Source organism: Schistocerca serialis, chromosome 6 (genome assembly GCF_023864345.2).
Source record: "Schistocerca serialis cubense isolate TAMUIC-IGC-003099 chromosome 6, iqSchSeri2.2, whole genome shotgun sequence".
Classification (NCBI taxonomy): Eukaryota; Metazoa; Arthropoda; class Insecta; order Orthoptera; family Acrididae; genus Schistocerca; species Schistocerca serialis.
Genome location: NC_064643.1, coordinates 402,187,317 through 402,203,268, shown reverse-complemented (window position 1 = coordinate 402,203,268; position 15,952 = coordinate 402,187,317). Strand labels below are relative to the sequence as shown.

General features: G+C 41.2%; 1 protein-coding gene across 10 annotated transcripts in view; it reads right to left on the bottom strand.

Moving 5' to 3' along the window:
* LOC126484604 (FK506-binding protein 5-like) overlaps positions 1 to 15,952 on the bottom strand; it is a 216,535-nt gene that overhangs the window by 83,578 nt on the left and 117,005 nt on the right. For all 10 annotated transcript variants that reach the window (XM_050108171.1, XM_050108176.1, XM_050108179.1 and 7 more), the window contains 2 exons: positions 15,370 to 15,951; positions 5,312 to 5,504 (listed from right to left, as the gene is read on the bottom strand). In XM_050108171.1, coding sequence (XP_049964128.1) covers positions 5,312 to 5,504; positions 15,370 to 15,951 — 775 coding nt within the window. The remainder of the gene's footprint in view (positions 1 to 5,311; positions 5,505 to 15,369; position 15,952) is intronic.

Genomic DNA, 15,952 nt, shown 5'->3' with positions numbered 1-15,952 from the left:
GACACACAAACAACCACAAACATACACACAAAATTCAAGCTTTCGCAACAAACTGTTGCCTCATTAGGAAAGAGGGAAGGAGAGGGAAAGACGAAAGGAAGTGGGTTTTAAGGGAGAGGGTAAGGAGTCATTCTAGTCCCGGGAGCGGAAAGACTTACCTTTGGGGGAAAAAAGGACGGGTATACACTCGCGCACACACACACACACACACACACACACACACACACACACACACACACACACATATCCATCCACACATATACAGACACAAGCAGACATATTTAAAGACAAAGAGTTTGGGCAGAGATGTCAGTCGAGGCAGAAGTGCAGAGGCAAAGATGTTGTTGAATGACAGGTGAGGTATGAGTGGCGGCAACTTGAAATTAGCGGAGATTGAGGCCTGGTGGATAACGCGAAGAGAGGATATATTGAAGAGCAAGTTCCCATCTCCGGAGTTCGGATAGGTTGGTGTTAGTGGGAAGTATCCAGATAACCCGGACAGTGTAACACTGTGCCAAGATGTGCTGGCCGTGCACCAAGGCATGTTTAGCCACAGGGTGATCCTCATTACCAATAAACACTGTCTGCCTGTGTCCATTCATGCGAATGGACAGTTTGTTGCTGGTCATTCCCACATAGAATGCGTCACAGTGTAGGCAGGTCAGTTGGTAGATCACGTGGGTGCTTTCACACGTGGCTCTGCCTTTGATCGTGTACACCTTCCGGGTTACAGGACTGGAGTAGGTGGTGGTGGGAGGGTGCATGGGACAGGTTTTACACCGGGGGCTGTTACAAGGGTAGGAGCCAGAGGGTAGCGAAGGTGGTTTGGGGATTTCATAGGAATGAACTAAGAGGTTACGAAGGTTAGGTGGACGGCGGAAAGACACCTCTTAGTTCATCCCTATGAAATCCCCAAACCACCTTCCCTACCCTCTGGCTCCTACCCTTGTAACCGCCCCCGGTGTAAAACCTGTCCCATGCACCCTCCCACCACCACCTACTCTCCAGTCCTGTAACCAGGAAGGTGTACACGATCAAAGGCAGAGCCACGTGTGAAAGCACCCGCGTGATCTACCACCTGACCTGCCTACACTGTGACGCATTCTATGTGGGAATGACCAGCAACAAACTGTCCATTCGCATGAATGGACACAGGCAGACAGTGTTTGTTGGTAATGAGGATCACCCTGTGGCTAAACATGCCTTGGTGCACGGCCAGCATATCTTGGCACAGTGTTCCACCGTCCAGGTTATCTGGATACTTCCCACTAACACCAACCTATCCGAACTCCGGAGATGGGAACTTGCTCTTCAATATATCCTCTCTTCCCGTTATCCACCAGGCCTCAATCTCCGCTAATTTCAAGTTGCCGCCACTCATACCTCACCTGTCATTCAACAACATCTTTGCCTCTGCACTTCTGCCTCGACTGACATCTCTGCCCAAACTCTTTGTTTTTAAATATGTCTGCTTGTGTCTGTATATGTGTGGATGGATATGTGTGTGTGTGTGTGTGTGTGTGTGTGTGTGTGTGTGTGTGTGCGCGAGTGTATACCCGTCCTTTTTTCCCCCAAAGGTAAGTCTTTCCGCTCCCGGGATTGGAATGACTCCTTACCCTCTCCCTTAAAACCCACTTCCTTTCGTCTTTCCCTCTCCTTCCCTCTTTCCTGATGAGGCAACAGTTTGTTGCGAAAGCTTGAATTTTGTGTGTATGTTTGTGGTTGTTTGTGTGTCTGTCGACCTGCCAGCACTTTCATTTGGTAAGTCAAATCATCTTTGTTTTTAGATATATACTAAGTGTTTTGTAACATGAAACTTTTTGTAAGGTAAATCAAGAAATTTTTGCAAATAACTATTTCTAAGGGTATATTTTCAGAGTTCCTGTCAATATCTTATGAGAAATATGCAGACCTTCAAGAGTTTAAACAGATTTGTGATCACTGCCAATCTACCACATAATGAACCAAAATCTAAGACTAAGAAAAAGAAACCTCCAAAGCTAGACAACCCAAAGACGAGACAAAAGCCTAACACAGTGATGGATATACCACGATCTTTTCATGGCAACAATGTACTTTCTCTGCATGCTTTGCCATTCTAATCACATAATTTCAATTGTTATTTTTTCTAATTTAGTTCCTCTACAATCATTAAATTAAGACATTATAATTATGTTGGTTAGCCTCGATTGGAATGTTGTTGGTTTTTTTTCCCCTTGAAAGTTCAAATTTCCTCTCCCAAAATATGTACAAAATGTAACTTAGGCAGTTTCTTCAATGGGCTCTTCAACTGATACCTACATTGTAGCATCATCCCTGCTTAGTTCACTCCTCTGGCTGTCAAAACCGAAGCCATGGTTAAGTAAAAGCAGTTTGCTTAAATTTAAATAATATTTGTAAGTCCTTGTTGTTGTTGTGGTCTTCAGTCCAGAGACTGGTTTGCTGCAGCTGTCCATGCTACTCTAACCTGTGCAAGCTTCTTCATCTCTGAGTAACTACTGCAACCTACATCCTTCTGAATCTGCTTAGTGTATCCATCTCTTGGTCTGCCTTTATGACTTTTACCCTCCATTCTTCCCTCCAGTACTAAATTGGTGATCCCTTAATAACGTGTCCAACTGATCGATCCCTTCTTCTAGTCAAGTTGTGCCACAAATTCCTCTTCTCCCCAATTCTGTTCAGTACTTCCTCATTAGTTACGTGATTTATGCATCTAGTCTTCAGCATTTTTCTGTAGCAGCACATTTTGAAAGCTTCTACTCTCTTCTTGTCTAGACTGTTTATCATCCATTTTTCACTTCTATACATGGCTAAGTTCCATACAAGTACTTTTAGAAAGGAATTCATGACACTTAAATCTATACTCGATGTTAACAAATTTCTCTTTGTCAGAAACAGTTTCCTTGCGAAAGCCAGTCTACATTATATATCCTCTCTACTCCGACCATCACCCGTTATTTTGCTCCCCAAATAACAAAACTCGTTTACTGCTATAAGTGTCTCATTTCCTAATCTAATACCTCCAGCATCACCTGATTTAATATGACTACATTCCATTATCCTTGTCTTGCTTTTGTTGATGTTCATCGCATATCCACCTTTCAAGATACTGTCCATTCCATTCAGCTGCTCTTCCAGGTTCTTTACTGGCTCTGACAGAATTACATCATCATCAGCAAACCTAAAAGTTTTTTTTCTTCTCCATGGATTTTAATTCTTTCCTTTACTGATTGCTCAATATACAGACTGGATAACATTGAGGATAGGCTACAACCCTGTGTCTCACTCCCTTCTCAACTACTGCATCCCTTTCAAGTCCCTCGTTCTTATACTTGCCATCTGGTTTCTGTACAAATTGTAAATAGCCTTTCGCTCCCTGTGTTTTACCCTTGCCACCTTTAGAATTTGAAAGAGAGTATTACGGTCAACATAGTCAAAACCTTCCTCTAAGCCTATAATTGCTAGAAATGTAGGTTTACCTTTCCTTAATCTACCTTCTAAGAGAAGTCATAGGGTAAGTATTGCCTCATGTGTTTCTACGTTTCTATAAAATCCGAACTAATCTTTTCCAAGGTCAGCTTCTACCAGTTTTTCTATTTGTCTGTAAGGAATTCATGTTAGTATTTTGCAACTGTTACTTATTAAGCTGATAGTTCGATCATTTTCACACCTGCTATCTTTGGAATTGGAATTATTATACTTGTCTTGAAGTATGAGGGTATTTCACCTGTCTCATACATCTTGCTCACCAGATGGTAGAGTTTTGTCAGGACTGGCTCTCCCAAGGCTATCAGTAGTTCTAATGGAATGTTGTCTACTCCCGAGGCCTTATTTCGACTTGGATCTTTCAGTGTTCTGTCAAATTCTTCACTCAGTATCATATCTCCCATTTCATCTCCACGTACCTCCTCTTCCTTTTCCAATATGTTGCCCTCAAGTAACTTGCACTTGTGTAGACCCTCTATATACTCCTTCCACCTTTCTTTTTTTCCTTCTTTGCTTAAAACCGATTTTCCATCTCAGCTCTAGATATTCATATGGTGGTTCTCTTTTCTCCAAAGGTCTCTTTAATTTGCCTGTAAGCAGTATCTATCTACCCTTAGTGATATATGCCTCTACATCCTTGCATTTGTCCTCTAGCCATCCCTGCTTAGTCATTTTGCACTTCCCATCGATCTCATTTTTGAGACGTTTGTATTCCTTTTCCCTGCTTCATTACTGCATTTTTATGTTTTCTCTTTTCATCAATTAAATTCAATATCTCTTCTGTTACACAAGGATTTTTGCTAGCCCTCATCTTTTTGCCTACTTGATTCTCTGCTGCCTTCACTATTTCATCTCTCAAAGCTACCCAATTCTTCTTCTACTGTATCTTTTCCCCTGTTCTTGTCAACTATTCCCTACAGCTCTCTCCGAAACTCTCCACAATATCTGGTTTGGCCGAAAATTATTGTCTATGTCAATTCAGTGCAGTCATTCCCAGATAAACAGATAGGAAAATGTTATGACTACAACTAAAGCAGTTTTGTACATACAGATGCAACAATGTTCAAATGGTTCAAATGGCTCTGAGCACTATGGGACTCAACTGCTGAGGTCATTAGTCCCCTAGAACTTAGAACTAGTTAAACCTAACTAACCTAAGGACATCACAAACATCCATGCCCGAGGCAGGATTCGAACCTGCGACCATAGCGGTCTTGCGTTTCCAGACTGCAGCGCCTTTAACCGCACGGCCACTTCGGCCGGCCGCAACAATGTTCTGAGAACACTCTGAATAACCACTATGGCATTTGGAGCTCTTGGGCTTCATTCAGCTTTGGATAAGCACTGCATGGACACTCTCCTTGATCAGCAGAGAGTCATTTGCACCCTCTGCTATTTCTTTTTAATATTCTACCTCTGCCTAAAACCTTCCTTCTTTCCCTTTTTGTGTCAAATGTCTTCTGATGCAGACTTTCAAGCCCATTTTGCACTGCAGTGAGAGAAACTCACAAATCAAGATATCACTAAATATTAAGAAAAGGAACAACTCACTGGGTAGTAGAGGTACTGAGTAATTGATAGGTATGCAAACGAGACTGATAACTTTGCTTGCTATTTTTTGGATGAAATCTTCTTTTTCAAGGTAGAGGGCGCATGCACACACACACACACACACACACACACACACACACACACACACACACACCTGTACAGTTAAACTGGCTGAATACATACTATTTCCTTTGCATATGATTTGTTAGCATCCTGAAGATGATTTATTTCTTTTCTTAATATACAATTAAAAATTACTGTATCAAAAATTTACCTTCATTCCGTTGCACCACTACTTCCTCTACCCTGTCATCTTTCCCTTCTTCTGCCTCTGCCTCCTCTTCCTCCTCCTCCTCTTCTTCTTCTTCTTCTTCTTCCTCCTCCTCCTCCTCCTCTTCTTCTTCCTCTTCCTCTTCAGCTTCAATCACATTAACTCTTACTGCCCGAACAGTATCATCATTCTTTGGCTGCAAGGAAATGGAAAACAAAAGCATATAAGACCTCCTTATTTCTGTTTTGTTTAATATTAAACTGCACAACAATAAACACATGCAAATAACTGTTTCTATAGGGCATGTGGGTACTGTAATGGTTCAATCTGGGTGACTTCATTAGATAGATTAGATAAGTTGTAGGGTCAGTATTGCCTCGCATGTTCCAACATTTCTACAGAATCCAAACTGATCTGTCCCGAGGTTGGCTTCTACCAGTTTTTCCATTTGTCTGTATGGAATTCGTGTCAGTATTTTGCAGCCATGGCTTATTAAACTGATAGCTCAGTAATTTTCACACCTGCCAACACCTGCTTACCTTGGGATTGGAATTATTATATTCTTCTTGATGTCTGAGGGTATTTCGCATGACTCGTACATCTTCCTCACCAGATGGCAGAGTTTTGTCATGGTTGACTCTCCAAGGCTATCAGTATTTCTAATGGAATGTTTCCTACTCCTGGGGCCTTGTTTCGACTCCGATGTTTCAGTGCTCTGCCAAATTCCTCACACAGTATCATATCTCCCATTTCATCTTCATCTACATCCTCTTCCATTTCCATGATATTACCCTCAAGTACATCACCCTTGTATAGACACTCTATATACTCCTTCCACATTTCCATATTCCCTCCTTTGCTTAGATCTGGTTCTCAACATGAGCTCTTGATATGCATACAGGTAGTTCTCTTTTCTCGAAAGGTCGTTTTAATTTTCCTGTAGGCTGTATCCCATAGTGATATATGCCTCTACATCTTTACATTTGTCCTCTAGCCATCCCTGCTTAGCCATGAATGAGGAATGAAAGAGGAAGCCGCCTGGTAGAATTTTGCACAGAGCATAACTTGATCATACCTAACACTTGGTTTAAGAATCATGAAAGAAGGTTGTATACGTGGAAGAGGCCTTGAGACACTGGAAGATTTCAGATAGATTATATAACGGTTAGACAGAGATTTAGGAACCAGGTTTTAAATTGGAAGACATATCCAGGAACAGATGTGGACCCTGACCACAATTTATTGGTTATGAACTCTAGATTAAATCTGAAGAAACTGCAAAAAGGTGGCATTTTAAGGATATGGGATGGGTTGTGAGTTGTTCTTGGGTAGCTCAGGTGGTAAAGCACTTGCCCACGAAAGGTAAAGGTCCCGAGTTCGAGTCTTGGTCCAGCACACGGTTTTATCTGCCAGGAAGTTTCATATCAGAGCACTCTCCACTGCAGAGTGAAAATCTCATTCTGGTAACAAACTATATGTGCAGTTTAATTAAGTGGAATGTTGGAATTCTTCTACCTAACTTCAAATCATGAAAGGCCAATTATCATTTTCATATGTATACTTAGTCTGTACATTGAGCACGTTGTAAAGTAAATAAAGGCGAAATTTGGAAGGGGAATTAAAGTTTAGAGGGACACAAGGCTTAATGGAAATAGTTATGCAGACACGCAGGGCTGCATCAAACTATTTCTCTGCTGAAGGTTGCAACAACATATGCTGTTTGGCATTGCAGTTTCTCAAAAGGGCCAGTTTTGCCTTTTAGGGAATAGTGCATTTTAAAAATAGACCTGACTCTCCATTTTATAATGTTCAGGCTAGTTTTGTTTCTCCATGGTAGAAATAGCTTAAGCAGTCACTGTATAAATGTGCAGAGTTACTGTGTAAGACAAATTCTGGCAATGGTTACTAGCTGAAATTGATAATTCCTGTAAGTCTTACAGTAAATGCAAAAGAAATTGTAGGAAACAGAAACTTTAAAAAAAACCATCAGGGTAGTACAGGTAACTGAAAATGTGTTGAAAAAGATGAAAGAGCAAAGAAAATGGAAGAATGTTGAGAACAGGGGAGGAAAAATGATGAATGGGAAACTGTGTAATGAATTATGAAGAGAAACAGAACATGCACTAGAAAAATGGATGAAAGGGAAATGCGAGAAGATAGTGGAAGAAGGAAAGTACAAAATTATGCTCACATCAGCTAGGGAGACAGTTTTTCAGACTATGAACAGAAAGATTTATATGCACCCTGAAAGTCTGGATGGCATAATAAGCAAAGAACCACAAGAGGTGTTAACAAGAAGGCGAAATGTGTGTGGTATCTGTCTGAGATGGATCAAAGATCAACCAGTACAAAGGGTAAAGAAGAGACAAATGTTTCATATGATGAAAAAGAGTATAGTATTTTGAATGAAGAAGTGCAAAAAGCACCTAACGAGATAAAAAAAAACCAAGGTATGTGGAATTGACGAATTGCTAGTAGAAGTGATTGAGAGCTGGGTAGGTAAGTGGAGAAGCAATATAGTTCACCTTTGTAATGAGATATACAAAATGGGAAAACGACAAGAGGACTCTGTAATGGTACCAATTGAGAAAAAGAAGAATACCATGAAGTGTGCAGAACACTGGACTGTTATGGAGCCAAAATATTATTGAGACTGCTGAACAAAAAGTTGTATGGAAAGCTAAATCGGCACACTGCAGAGTGACAGTATGGATTTAGAAATGGTAAAGGAACAAGAGAGACAATTGGGCTACTGAGAAGTATAGGAGAGAGAGGTATATTAAGAGAGGTAATTTATACTATATTTTTAGATTTAGAAAACGCTTTTTACAGATAACAATAGATCATGTTGTTGAGTGTTTTGTAGAATAAAGGAGAAGCTATTAGTACAAAATTTATATTTATAACAAAAGATAAGAGTAAGTGTTGGGAATGAAATGTCTGAGGAAAGCATGATTGGAAGGAGAGTGAGACAAAACTGCAATTTTTGCTATTGTTCTTTAACATCTGAAGATCTAAACTTTGTGATCATGCCCTGAAGATCATGCAACATCAACCTGTCAGAATGTCACCCTCTGCCACATGGCATCGTGGATGTGGTGTGTAGAGTCATGGGGTCACATCGCTCTCCCTCTCATTGTCAACTTTTCAGACCTTGGAGCCACTACTTCTCAGTCAAGTAGCTTCTGAGTTGGCATCAAAAGACTGTGTGCACCCTCTTCCATTTCTCTCACCAAGCCAAAATCCCTGGCAGTACCATGCACTGAACCGGATTCTTCGCATGAATCACTCTTGCTGACTGCTCAACTATGTTGGTGGACTCTTTAACATCTATCTATAAGAAATTATTGAGAAATGCCTATACAATAATTTATTATGTCAGATCACCCAATTATTACAAGTATCCATATTACTGGTTTCAGAAAATCATTAGCATCTTTAGATGTGATAATTTATCCACAAACAGTATGCTATGATTACATGACACTGTTAAAACCATGCCTCACATGTCAATTGTTGACAAGGCTGGTGGTGTGTCCCTGCTGTGGAAGAATATGCTTGGAACATCAAAGCAGTTGAGCACAGCACCACTAGAAACGACAAGTGAGCAAACATGACAGTGTTACAATTCCTGTATTGGGCAGCAGACAGTTCAGAGCATGAAGCCAGTGCCTGGGAAGAGAATGGGCAGCTGCTGGCTGACAACACAAGGATAGCAGCGCTGAATGCTCTTGGGCCAGACCAGCTGTTTCCGTTTTGGCTCTTGGGTGGACTGTTCTTGGATGCTTGCTGAGAGCAGTGAAATGTCTGGAGTTTGGAGCTGGGGTCATGGACAGCTGCTGGATGACAGCATACAGACAATGGTGCCAAGCACACAAGGATAAACTGTTTGGAGTTGTTAGGTTCTGAGAAAACTGTTGAAAGCTGTGGCACAGCCTAGTCTGGAAGTTTACACTTGCTGGGCTGAGTGGCAGTGGTAGCCGTTAACACTGACAGAGTGATTCCAAAACACATGAAGTGTGGCCAAGATCATATATTTCTGGTTCCCAGGAAGACTGTGTCTGGATTGCATAGGTGTAACTGTGACTAGTGCTGTGTGCACTAAAATATGTCAATAACATCTGCATCATTCTGTCACATTTATTGAATATTATACAATATTTTAGTGATGTTCAGTATGCATATAACTAGAATTTATACATAATGACAAAACTATTCATTGCTGAATATCACAATGATTTGCTGAAACCATAAATGTGAATGTTTGTAGTAACAGGCAATCCTGACATAATAAATCATTAAATGAGCATTTATAAGTCACAAACTTCCATTTAACATTTAACAATATGGCAAAAGTGGAGTCTGTATTGGAGGAAACAGAATAACATAGGTACAATTTGCAGGTGATATGACATTACTAACTGGAAGTGAAAGTAACATAAACAAAGTGCTAAAAAATTTTAATGAGATGGTAAGAAAAGCAAAGTGCAAGATGGTTGGCAAAGGTGGAAACTAGTTAATATAAAGATATGATAAACTGAAATTAATCAAGTGACAGCTTCCAACTATCTAAGAAGATTTAAAGTGCCACCAGGAGGTCAAAACCCTAGTTATGGTAGCTAAGGCAGTTTTCAATAGAAAGAGCAACTTATTATTTGGAAAGCTCAGGAAAAGACTAACTAAGTGCGTTGTCTGGAGAGTCGCTCTCTATGGACCTGAAACATGGACAATGAGGATATAGGGCTGAAGGAGGATGGAATCATTTTAGAAGTGAGCGTGGAGGAGGATGGTAAGAATACACTATGTGATCAAAAGTATCCGGACACCTGGCCGAAAAGACTTACAAGTTTGTGGTGCACTCCATCGGTAATGCTGGAATTCAATATGTGGTTGGACCACCCTTAACCTTGATGACAGCTTCCACTCTCACAGGCATACGTTCAATCAGGTGCTGGAAGGTTTCTTGGGGAATAGCAGCCCATTTTTCACGGAGTGCTCCGAGGAGGAGCGGTATTGATGTCGGTCAGTGAGGCCTGGCATGTAGTCAGCATTCCAAAATATCCCAAAGGTGTTCTACAGGATTCAGATCAGGACTCTGTGTAGGCCAGTCCATTACAGGGATATTATTGTCATTTAACCACTCCACCACAGGCTGTGCATTACGAACAGGTGATCGATTGTGTTGAAAGATGCAATCGCCATTCACGAATTGCTCTTCAACAGTGGGAAGCAAGAAGGTGCTTAAAACTTATAACATCAATGTAGGCCTGTGCTATGATAGTGCCATGGAAAACAACAAGGGGTGCAAACCCCCTCCATGAAAAACACGACCACACCATAACATCATTGCGTCCGAATTTTACAGCTGGTACTTCACACGCTGGCAGATGATGTTCACTAGGCATTTGCCATACCCACACCCTGCCATCGGATCGCCACATTGTATACCGTGATTCGTCACTCCACACAACATTTTCTCACAGTTCAATTGTCCAATGTTTATGCTCCTTACACCAAGTGAGGGGTTGTTTGGCATTTACTGGGATGATGTTTGACTTATTAGCAGCTGCTCGACCATGAAATCCAAGTTTTCTCACCTCCTGCCTAACTGTCATAGTACTTGCAGCGGATCCTGATGCAGTTTGGAATCCCTGTGTGATGGTCTGGATAGATGTCTGCATATTACACATTACGAGCCTCTTCAACTCTCGCGGGCTCTGTCAGTCAACAGACGAGGTCCGCCTTTACGTTTTCGTGCTGTACGTATCCCTTCACATTTCCACTTCACTATCACATCTGAAACAGTGGACCTCGGGATGTTTAGGAGTGTGGAAATCTCGCATACAGATGTGTGACACAAGTGACGCCCAATCACCTGATCACATTGTAAGTCCGTGAGTTCCATGGAGCACCCCATTCTGCTCTCTCACAATGTCTAATGACTACTGAGGTCGCTGATATGGATTACCTAGCAGTAGGTGGCAGCAAAATGCACCTAATATGAAAAACATATGTTTCTGGGAGTGTTTGGATACTTTTGATCACATAGTGTATGTGGGTATGAAGAGTGACTAATGAAGAGGTGCAGGAATGAATAGGAGAGAAAAAGACTATTTGAAGTTATAAGAAAAAGAAAGAGGAATTGACTGGGTCACATGTTGCAATAGGACTAGTTTATGGTGAATGATTTGGAAGGATTAGCATGTAGGAGAAGTGTGACAGGAAGGGGAAGACCCAAGATGACTGACAGCAACGGAAATGGAAGCCATGTGGACATGAAGAGAGCATTAGAAGACAGGAGGACATGGAGAACAACTGTGAGAAGACAGCCTTTGGGCATACAGTAATAATAATAATTAATAATAATAATAATAATAATAATAACAATAATAACGTACTAAGCTCCTTTAGAGAAAAAAAGGAAAATAAGAAGTGAATAAGATGAAGTTGCATTAATTGTTACAATTTGGGATTGGCATGCTATTCAGAAAACTGCTAAGAATCCTATAATAAGTGTAGCCTTCTTATAGTATATCTTTTCTGAAGTAAGATGCCCTTCACGAATATTATAGCTTTTGTAGGTCCAGTTGTAACATGGGAAAATAATGATGCATTTTGAGCCCACAAAGATTCAATAGGCCTGAATTCAAAAGTGCACGTGTAAGTGGATGTGTAACCTAACATTGCACTCTCCTTTAGAAACATTACTACCATAGCTTAGAATTATGTATGATTTTTCTATGTAGTTCTGCAGCTTTCATTTTCATTTTGTTATTTACTATCATAATTGCTGTCACTTGTACGAGGGCAGTTCAATAAGTAATGCAACACATTTTTTTTCTGAAACAGGGGTTGTTTTATTCAGCATTGAAATACACCAGGTTATTCCCCAATCTTTTAGCTACACAACACTATTTTTCAACGTAATCTCCATTCAATGCTACGGCCTTACGCCACCTTGAAATGAGGACCTGTATGCCTGCACGGTACCATTCCACTGGTCGATGTCGGAGCCAACGTCGTACTGCATCAATAACTTCTTCATCATCCACGTAGTGCCTCCCACGGATTGCGTCCTTCATTGGGCCAAACATATGGAAATCCGACGGTGCGAGATCGGGGCTGTAGGGTGCATGAGGAAGAATAGTCCACTGAAGTTTTGTGAGCTCCTCTCGGGTGCGAAGACTTGTGTGAGGTCTTGCGTTGTCATGAAGAAGGAGAAGTTCGTTCAGATTTTTGTGCCTACGAACACGCTGAAGTCGTTTCTTCAATTTCTGAAGAGTAGCACAATACACTTCAGAGTTGATCGTTTGACCATGGGGAAGGACATCAAACAGAATAACCCCTTCAGCGTCCCAGAAGACTGTAACCATGACTTTACCGGCTGAGGGTAGGGGAGTGGGTGTGGCGCCACTCCATTGATTGCCGTTTTGTTTCAGGTTCGAAGTGATGAACCCATGTTTCATCGCCTGTAACAATCTTTGACAAGAAATTGTCACCCTCAGCCACATGGCGAGCAAGCAATTCCGCACAGATGGTTCTCCTTTGCTCTTTATGGTGTTCGGTTAGACAACGAGGGACCCAGCGGGAACAAACCTTTGAATATCCCAACTGGTGAACAATTGTGACAGCACTACCAACAGAGATGTCAAGATGAGCACTGGGTTGTTCGATGGTGATCCGTCGATCATCTCGAACGAGTGTGTTCGCACGCTCCGCCATTGCAGGAGTCACAGCTGTGCATGGCCGGCCCGCATGCGGGAGATCAGACAGTCTTGCTTGACCTTGCGGCGATGATGACACACGCTTTGCCCAACGACTCACCGTGCTTTTGTCCACTGCCAGATCACCGTAGACATTCTGCAAGCGCCTATGAATATCTGAGATGCCCTGGTTTTCCGCCAAAAGAAACTCGATCACTGCCCGTTGTTTGCAACACACATCCGTTATAGACGCCATTTTAACAGCTCCGTACAGCGCTGCCACCTGTCAGAAGTCAATGAAACTATACGAGACGAAGCGGGAATGTTTGAAAATATTCCACAAGAAATTTCCGGTTTTTTCAACCAAAATTGGCCGAGAAAAAAAATGTGTTGCATTACTTATTGAACTGCCCTCGTAACTATTTCATCTTAATCTTGAGCCTTGGTCTGGCATTTAATTAACTAAAACTAGTAAGAAGAGCTTGGTTAACATGGAATTCCTTTTTCCTACACGTGACGACAAAGGATGACTACTCTCTACTGAGTGGCATTTCTGTCTAATACCTTAATTACATTACATAAGACTAAATAAAAATTTGGCTGTTCAGAATTTATGGCTCATATTTCTGCAATAAATCCAACATTTCCTCAGTCTTCTTTTTATTGCTTTACTTTTCTTTCATTTTGAATGATTGTTTGGCACATGTGTTGCATGAATCCTACTTTTCTAGCAATTGTAGAATTACAGAAAACTTTTGACTAGGTTGACTGTAATACTCTCTTTCAAATTCTGAAGGTGACAGGGGTCAAATACAGGGAGCGAAAGGCTATTTACAATTTGTACAGAAACCAGATGGCAGTTATAAGAATCGAGGGGCTTGAAAGGGAAGCAGTGGTTGAGAAGGGAGTGAGACACAGGGTTGTAACCTATCCTCGATGTTATTCAATCTGTATACTGACCAAGCAGTGAAGGAAACAAAATAAGAAATTCAGAGTAGGAATTAAAATCCATGGAGAATATAAAAAACTTTGAAGTTTGCCAATGACATTGTAATTCTGTCAGAGACAGCAAATGACCTGGAAGAGCAACTGAATGGAATGGACAGTGTCTTGAAAGGAGGATATAAGATGAACATCAACAAAAACAAAATTAGGATAATGGACTGTAGCTGCATTAAATCAGGTGATTCTGAGGGAAATAGATTAGGAAATGAGACACTTAAAGCAGTAGATGAGTTTTGCTATTTGAGGAGCAAATTAACTGATGATGTTCGAAGTAGAGAGGATATAAAATGTAGACTGGAATGGCAAGGAAAGAATTTCTGAAGAAGAGAAATTTGTTAACATCACGTATCGATTTAAGTGTCAGGAAGCCCTTTCTGAAAGTATTTGTATGGAGTGTAGCCATGTATGGAAGTGGAATATTGGCGATAAATTGTTTAGAAGCTTTCGAAATGTGGTGCTACAGAAGAATGCTGAAGATTAGATGGGTAGATCGTGTAACTAATGAGGTGGTACCGAATAGAATTGTGGAGAAGAGGAACTTGTGGTACAACTTGACTCGAAGAAGGGATCGTTTGGTAGAACACATTCTGAGGCATCAACGGATCACCAATTTAATATCGTACAGAAGTGTGGAGGGTAAAAATTATAGCAGGAGACCAAGGGATGAATACACTAAGCGGATTCAGAAGGATGTAGGTTGCAGTAGTTACTCATAGATGAAGAAGCTTGCAGCAGATAGGATAGCATGGAGAGCTGCATCAAACCAGTCTCTAGACTGAAGACCCTAACAACAACAACAACAACATAGTTTGTTCCGTTAAATTAAGATTGAATATTTGAGCTTGAGTAACACTTCATTCCATTTAGTGATGTTAGCCAAACAGCAATGCCCAACTCTAACTATGAAACAAAAGTTTTCAATATTATCAATTCTATTCACACCAACTGGAAAAAATGAGAGGGGGGGGGGGGGGGGGATAATAGTAATAATTAATTTATGCAAAATATATCATGAGAAAGTGAGTAAGTTCCAATTATTCACGTGTTAATAACAAATAGATGCTGTAATTTCCTTAGTTACTGATTAGGCATATTTCATAATCTGAAAAATGAGCCAATGGCAATAAGCAGTTGCAGGTGTTTCCATGAGATAGCTCAAGATGCTTTTAGTACAATGACAAAGAAATACTTGTCATATGTAGTATCTTTACTAGCCTGTTGAAAAACCAGTTCTTTCAGCACAGGTTTGGATGAAAAAATGGTTAGTTTTAACATCTCAAAATGCCAGAAAAAGTTCACACTTGTTAGTTTTTGGCATAGCAGCAGTCAGTAAAACAGTCATTTTATTCCTACTTGTTGTTGTTGCTGCTGCTGCTGCTGCTGCTGCTGCTGCTCCTCCTCCTCCTCCTGCTCAGATTGCTTCTGCTGCTCAGATTGCTTCTGCTGTTCCTGTTCCTCCTCAGCAGCAAGTGCTTCTTGAAGGCTGATTAGTGAAAGTGTCACTTTTCCACTTAGAACAACAGGAGGATCAGCACCTGCACTACCTGGGGCACCAGTTGGTTCAGCATGTGTCTCAGAATCTGACACAAGTAACTGTGAGTGAGATGGTAAATGTCCTTCCAACATAATGGATCGTGTTTCAGTTTCTACAGGTGCTGGAGTAGCACTCCGACTCCGTGACACTGAGCCAGGAAGTACTCCAAAATCTGGTGGTGGCACCGGTGTTCCAGGCCTGGACCAACGACCTCCACCTTCACAACTTGCTGTCACATCCATTCCTACAACAACAACCTGACCCTGCTGCTGTAATGGTTGTGACTGGCTCTCAATATCCGCTGAAAATTCTACCTTCTGCTTTGGCTTTGTCTCTGCTGGTTCCTCCTCAGTTTCATAACTGCTTGGTTCCACAGCTGGAGTGGACTGGTGAGTGTCAACC